The sequence below is a fragment of the Primulina eburnea genome, unplaced genomic scaffold, assembly GCF_022965805.1.
Source record: "Primulina eburnea isolate SZY01 unplaced genomic scaffold, ASM2296580v1 ctg431_ERROPOS247445, whole genome shotgun sequence".
Taxonomy (NCBI): Eukaryota; Viridiplantae; Streptophyta; class Magnoliopsida; order Lamiales; family Gesneriaceae; genus Primulina; species Primulina eburnea.
The window spans coordinates 239,261-247,445 of NW_027331247.1; the positions used below are offsets into that span (position 1 = coordinate 239,261).

An 8,185-nucleotide genomic window follows, 5' to 3' on the forward strand; every position below is an offset into this window, starting at 1 on the left:
GCCACCAAAATATATTTATTTCCTAAGGAATCTGGAAATGGCCCCATGAAATCAATTCCCCACACATCAAACAATTCACAGATTAAAATATTATTCAATGGCATTTCGTGTCTCCTTGAAATATTACCAACACGTTGGTATTCATTGCAATTCAAAACATAAGTGTGTGCATCCTTGAACAGTGTAGGCCAGTAGAATCCAGCTTGAAGGATTTTTGTAGCAGTTTTACTTGCCCCAAAATGTCCTCCAGTTGGACCACTATGACAATGAGAAAGTATAGAACTTACCTCTTCCGCTGGAATACACCTACGAATAATGCCATCTGCACAAATTCTAAACAAAAGAGGATCTTCCCAAAGAAAATATTTTAAATCTGAAAAGAACTTCTTTTTCTGCTGATATGTAAGATGAGAAGGAATAAATTTGCATGACAAATAATTGACAAAATCAGCATACCATGGTAAATTAGAGATGGCATAAAGTTTCTCATCAGGGAATTCATCTCTAATTACATACTTACCTTCCTCGGGCTTCTCCAATCTCGATAGATGATCAGCAACTTGGTTTTCAGTCCCTTTGCGATCCACGATCTCTATGTCAAATTCTTGCAGTAGAAGGATCCATCTTATCAATCTTGGCTTGGCATCCTTCTTGTTTAAGAGATACTTCAAAGCTGAATGATCCGTGTGGACTACCACTTTACTCCCTACAAGGTATGGCCGAAACTTGTCCAAAGAAAAAACAACATCCAGCAACTCTTTTTTTGTGGTGGAGTAGTTCAATTGAGCTCCTGAAAGTGTCATGCTTGCATAGTAGATTACATGCAAGAATTTGTCCCTCTTTTGCCCCAAAACAGCCCCTAAAGCAATATCACTTGCGTCACACATGAGTTCAAACGGTAGATGCCAATCTGGTGCAACAATGATCGGGGTTGTGGTAAACTTTTGCTTTAATGTCTGAAAAGCTTGTAAACAATCCTCAGAAAAAACAAAAGGAACATCTTTCATTAGCAAATTAGTTAAAGGCTTAGTAATACTTGAGAAATCCTTGATAAATTGCCTATAAAAGCATGCATGCCCAATAAAGCTACGAATTCATTTGACATTAGTGGGAGGAGGAAGCTTTTCTATGATCTATACCTTAGCTCTATCCACTTCAATACCTTTTTCAGAAATTTTGTGACCAAGGACAATTCCTTCCTTTACCATGAAATGACATTTCTCCCAGTTAAGTACAAGATTCGTTTCTTCACATCTCTTTAGCACTTTTGACAAATTAATCAAACAAGAGTCGAAGGAAGAACCAAAAACAGAAAAGTCATCCATGAAGACCTCAATATACTTTTCAACCATATCATGAAAAATCGACATCATACAACGTTGAAAAATAGCAGGAGCATTACACAAACCAAATGGCATTCTTTTATAAGCAAATGTACCATAGGGACAAGTAAAAGTGGTCTTATCTTGATCTTCGGGGTCTATGGGGATTTTCATATATCCAGAATAACCATCTAGAAAACAATAGAAAACATGACCTGCCAAACGCTCTAACATTTGATCAACAAAAGGTAAGGGGAAGTGATCTTTTCTTGTGGCATCATTCAATTTGTGATAATCAATACAAACACGCCACCCAGTCACAGTTCTAGTGGGGATTAATTCGTTATTTTCATTTTCAACAACAGTGATTCCCCCTTTCTTAGGAACAACATGCACAGGACTTACCCACTTGCTATCGAATATAGGAAAGATCATACCTGCATCAAGGAGTTTGATTACCTCCTTTTTGACGACCTCTTGCATAGTTGGATTCAATCTCCTTTGAGGTTGAGTGGTGGGAGAGTGCTCCTTCTCCATTAAAATTTTGTGCATGCACATGGATGGATTTATTCCCTTGATGTCAGCTATGCTCCATCCAATGGCACATATGTTGTCCTTCAGCACTCTCACGAGCTTTTCTTCTTCATCACCTGTCAAGGAAGAAGAAACAATTACTGGCAGTTTATGTTCTTCCTTCAAAAATAAATATTTTAAATGAGGAGGAAGTGGTTTGAGTTCGAGTAATGGGGGTTCTTCTATGGAAGGTTTAACTGATTTTTGAATATGTCCACGCTCCCCAATCTTCGCATTCACCGATCATGGCAGTGGCTTTGATCCCTCTAAAAAGTTCATACATTCCTCCACCTCTTCTCTGCTGGATTCCGTGGACTTTGGGCTAACCAAAAGCTTTTCCAGTGGGTCTTCAATCAAAGTATCCTGCACACTACACTCAACGATATCATCAATAGCATCTATTCTATAACAATCAGAAGATCCAGGATATTTCATACTATGAAAAACATTAAAAGTTACCTTCTCATCATTCAACCTCAAAACTAACTCACCTTTTTGCACATCTATTAGAGCTCTTCCAGTAGCTAAGAAAGGACGACCTAAAATTAGGGGGATCTCGCGATCCTCCTCCATGTCTAGCACAACAAAGTCAACTGGAAATATAAATTTATCCACTTTAACCAAAACATCCTCTATTACCCCTCTAGGATATTTAATAGATCTATCAGCAAGTTGAAGGGAAATAGTGGTTGGTTTAACTTCTCCAATCCCCAATTTCTCAAAGCATGAATAAGGCATAAGATTTATTCTAGCATCAAGATCACACAATGCTTTGTTAAAATTCGAATTACCTATAGTGCAAGGAATGGAGAAACTACCTGGATCCTTAAGCTTTGGAGGCAATTTATTTTGCAAAATAGCTGAACATTCCTCAGAAAGCTTAACAGTTTCAAAATCAACAAGTTTTCTTTTTTTAGTCAAAATATCTATCAAGAATTTAGCATAAGAAGGCATTTGAGCCAAAGCCTCTACAAAAGGAATATTTATGTGCAATTTCTTAAAAACTTCAAGAAATTTCGAAAATTGTTGATCCATTTGTAGTTGCCTTGCTTTTTGAGGAAAAGGAAGTGTATTAATATCAATATTATCATTAGAATCAAATTCCTTACCTTTCTTACCTGTCTTCCGTGTAGTCTGAGTGTTTTGTTCCTTAGCATCTTCCATTTTTGGTTTCATTCCTCCATCATTCTTTGCCTCCATATCTGTAGAATTCTGCCTCTTTGGCTCCTCTTCCTCGGCCTTGACCACTGTACTCACTGCATTCACTCCTTTCGGATTTTTCTCAGTATCACTTGGTAGTGTTCCAAGGGGTCGATTTGCTAATTGATTGGCTATTTGACCCATTTGAGCATCCAACCTTCGCAAGATAGCGTCATGATTCTGCAGTCTCGTCTCCATTCCCACAACATGTTTCATCATAAAATCCTCATAAATTGATTTTTGATCTTCTTGCTTGAATCCTGGAGGTGCTCTAGGTACCAATACTCCTTGCTGTCTCATTTGTTGAGGAATAGGCAGTGGAGGAATATGTGTTGGATTAAGGGAATTCTCCGTATTCTTCCAAGAGAAATTAGGGTGATTCTTCCATCCTGGATTGTATGTGGAACTGTATGGATTGGATTGCTGTCTCCATTGATTCCCCACAAAATTCACTGCTTTTTCATCAAAAAATGGGTTGTTCCTCGATGACTATTCCTTGGACCTGATTTGCTTGATTTGATTTCAGTTGAGAGAATTGATGGGCCAACCCATCAATCTTAGCAGTAAGTGCATTCAACACATCCATTTCAAGAACTCCAGCTTTCTTTTCTCGTTTAATATCTGTCCAACCCGCACTATTTTCAGTCATATTTGAAATTATTTCAAGTGCAACTCGTGGAGTCTTCCTGTATAAGCTACCATTGGCTGTTGCATCTAGCATGGAACGCACGGAAGGATCAACTCCGTTATAGAAAATTTGAACTTGCTCAGATGAAGAGAAACCATGTTGAGGACACCTCTTCAACATTTTTCTAAATCTTCCCCAAGCTGTATGTAGTGTCTCCCCATCCTTCTGGCGAAAAGATGAATTATCCATACGCAGTTGTGCTAGCTTGGCGGGTGGAAAATATTGATTCATGAACATTTCCACCAAACCATTCCATGTAGTAATAGAGCCAGCTGGTAGATCTCTAAGCCATTCTGCTGCTTCACCATGCAAAGAGAAAGGGAATAGCCTCAATCTTATGGCATCCGTGCTCACTCCATTGAATTTGATTGTGTCACAGATAGATAGAAATACCTCCAAGTGTGCATTAGGATCCTCGGTCTGCGATCCTCCAAATCTCACTTGATATTGTATCATTTGAATGATGGATGTCTTCAACTCAAAATTATTTGCTTCCACAGTAGGGCGAGTGATGCTAGAACCATAACCTCCAGTAGTTTGTCTAGTGGGATCATAGACAGTGCGCTCATCCTCCTCGTTGGCCATTTCTTCTATCCCTGCTATTTCAACCTTCTTTTCTTGTTTGAACTGCTCTTCCACGTCAGAGTCTGAGGATTTCTCCTTTTGTGCTCTACGTCTCCGTCGAAAGGTATTCTCAATCTCTGGATCAAATGGCTCCAATTCTGTGTCACCTTTAGCACGGATCATGAACAGTAAGATAATCCCTGCAAATAAATAAACAAACTTTAAACTTACGAATATGCGTAGAATCAACAAAATTAAATAAAAACCTAATCTCAAGAAAATAATAAATCCTAATATTAAACAATTCAATCCCCGGCAACGGCGCCAAAAACTTGACCGACGATTTCGGTGGGGAATAAATCTAGCAAGCGGACTAGGTCAAGTAATAGTATTTGGAGATGAGTCCAGGTATCGTACCCACAGAGATCGATGTTTAATTACTAGAATATGAATTATTTTTCCTAATTTAGGCTAATAAAGTCAATTGAGGGGAGATAAATCAATTAAAACTAAATAAAACAATTTAAATAAATTAACTAAAGCAAAACTAATCCAAACTATTAATTTAGACGAAAATTCAAATTATTAAAAAACGACTAAGGCGCACAACGGTACCGAGACAAACTTATAATCTACCTGTCAAATTTAAATTCAATAAATTAATTATTTAATTCACGACGGAATTCCCAAAATTATTTATTAAACGATTCCTCGAATTAATAAACCTAATTAAATCTAACAGTTCAATTATTCCTAACTGAATTTAATTAGATTCAACCGCATTTAGATCGTTGTGAAATTCCAGTTTTTCAACCTAAAGTCGCACACTGAAATCGAATACTATTTCTAGTCAATTTAACCACGTGTTGATTGATGTGTCAAGCAAATATTAATCTATCGCCTTCCGGTTTTAGATTAACCAACAAATATTCTATTTAATTGGCCAGATTAAAAGAACACGTGATAAACGACATCAATCAATGAATAAAATAAATAATCTAATTGAATTAAACTCAAAACATCAAAAAATAATATGTCTCGGCCCTATCATGGCCTTAGTCTATAAAAATCTACTCCATAAACTTAAAATAAAATTCAAAATCAATGTGTAAATTCAATGCAGAAAACATGATTAAGAAGGAATGGAAAGAGATTCTCTGTAATTTGTAGCGTGTGAGGAATTCCTCGCTGGTTTTGCCTTCCTTCTTCCTCCCCTTTTTTCCTTCTTCCACGCTGTTCTGCTATTCCGTCTCCTTCTGTACTTCTGTTATGGCATCTTCCTCTGTACGCTTTTTCTTCCGCCTCTCTTTACGCTTCTTTCATCCCTCTAAATGGGCCTTTCCTTCTATTCTTTTTTAAGCCCATCTCCACTTAAACCTTGTAGATAATAAGATGATTTTTTTTTTCAAAGATTAGACTCCATCTTTATCAAGAACTTCAATAATATCAAGATAATAAAATAAAAAATATTTTATTTCCTTTGAAGTCTTGTAAATTTATTTTACTTCCAATTTTAATCATTTTTCATCTTTTATTTAAATCTACAATTATTAATTGAATTAAGCACGTGAATTGGGATAAAAAGTCTAGATAAGCACAAAGAAAATCCCTAAATCTCTATAACATTTGGGCTTATCACCTACCGTGCACACCTATGTATATATACCCGGCCCGCTGCGGGGTTTTTAACGACTCTAGGTTGATTATTAATATACAACAAAGACTATTCAAGCGATTTTAGTATTAATAGCAAAAATAAATAAATAAATAAATAATCCAAGTGAATTAAACTTCAAGTCTTGAGCATATCTAGTTCATTTCAAAAAAATTAGTCTGATTTTAAATATATATATATATTTATAATAAATATAGTTAATTTCATTAGCCGTTTGTTTTTTAACCATTCGAACACTGTATTTTGAGATGGAATTCCACTCAAAATACTCAGTCTCTCTATCCAAGTTGAATAATTCCTTCTACTTTGTGAATCGTCTTCAAACAGAACTTGCTAGCTCTAAATTAATAATCTCTTTCATTTAATTCTGGAGACTGGAAGTACAAATAAATATTAATTAATTTACCAAACGGGCGTGAAGGGGACCTGACCTCATCCAATTTTATTGTTTAGTAAATGAATTTATTTATGAAGAACGGGGTTTGTTTATCGCCAAACTAATCTATTATCATCAATTGCAACGAGTTGTCTCTTGTATAAATCTTAAGAGACTATTGAAAGGTCCTTGTGTTTATCGAATGATAGTGACGGTGAGTTTTAATGTCGTCCCAATTTTTTTAAAAAAAAAAAACCCTAGCAAAGTGTGATTTTCATCTTTTTATAGTTACATGTTGTTATGTCCTTTTGTTCGGAGAAATCAGACCAAATAAAATTTGTATCAAATTAAAACCGAATAAAATATCGATTAATTTGGTAGGTAGTCGAATTATCCGAACTTTAATTTAACTTTAATTTAATAAAAGTATTAAAGTTTATTTTAAAAATAAAAATATCAGAAAACGAACCAAATGAAATTAATTTAATTGTATGACCCAACAAAATTCCATTTGTATGAACTTAACAAATTTGCTTATGAAAATTAATCTCTGCAAAAATGAATGTCACATAGCCAGAGCATAACCGTATGAATGAAAACATCCTGACATACAAAAACTGTCTCACGTGATAATTTTATGATAAGATGGAAGAACAATTTAGAGAAAATAATCATGGTTTCATTAAGGTCTTTATTTTGTTAAATCTTCATTCCAAAACTCGGAATATGACTTTTACCTTGTAAATTTAACATGGAAAAAGGAACTGCAAATTGTGCCATCCAAGTATATAATATTTGCACATTTCAAACAAGATATTTGAGGAAATAAACCTGGTCAAAATTTTTTTAAAAAAAATAAGCTCCTTATTTAGTGAACAAATACACTATTTTTTTAAAAAAAAATTACAAAACAAAACAACCCCAAATTTCAAACAAGACTAAAAGTGTATTTATTATTATTATTATTATTATTATTATAAAGAAAATCCCTTTACACATTTAATATAATTTGTAAAATAAAATAAAATCTCCAAATATGTGCAGAGGAAAAATGGCGGCCTTCCAGATGTTTGATGACTTGGACGGCCTCAACGAGAGCGTGACGAAATCGAAGATTCTGGAGAAGCTTCATGCGACCTCAACCTAGTAGTCCCCGAAGTGGAAGCCGTCGTTGCCGCAAAGAACATGTCCGACAAGTAATTATCCAAATCTTCAGGGGCATATCTGACAATCGACTCCGCCCCGAACCCCCTCGCGTAATTTCTCCGGTACTTTTGATAGAACTCCCGATAACTCCCCACGATCTTCTTCGACAGCGATATTTTCACTTCGTCTCGCAGTTTCGGGTCGGATATGACCCATGAACTCTGCTTCCTGTACGACTCCTCGAACCCGGCGTAGAATCTCCTGAACCTTTCCGGGATATCGACCGTCGGATCGTCGACGAGTGACGTCATGGCTTTGCTCCAGCCCATCCTCTCGTACTTGGATACGTAGTTCTTCACCTTCGCCTCGTGTTTCCAGATCCAGTCGGGCCCCATCAGGATCCCCAGGGTTGAGGTTCGGATCTTAGAAATGATGTAGTTTAGGTTGTTCGCCAGGAACAAATAGGACTGCGCCGCGTCATCGTACTTCACCGCCTTGCCGTCCAGTTTGCAGATGAGGACGAGGATCAGCCACGCGAGGCGGGCCGTGACGGCCTCCGATGCGGGGCCCTCCGACCCGGAAGTGGGGCTGGAGAAGTAGGATACCGGTAGAGGTGTCTGCGCGGAGACCGTCCAATCCAT

General features: G+C 36.7%; 1 protein-coding gene across 1 annotated transcript; it reads right to left on the reverse strand.

The window, feature by feature from the left end:
- Positions 1 to 7,337: 7,337 nt before the first annotated feature.
- LOC140821133 (exocyst complex component EXO70H1-like) lies at positions 7,338 to 8,179 on the reverse strand (the record flags this gene model as incomplete). Its single annotated transcript, XM_073181549.1, has 1 exon — positions 7,338 to 8,179. A coding segment is annotated over one exon (693 nt), but the record flags the coding sequence as incomplete, so codon positions are not given.
- Between the last annotated feature and the right edge of the window lie 6 nt (positions 8,180 to 8,185).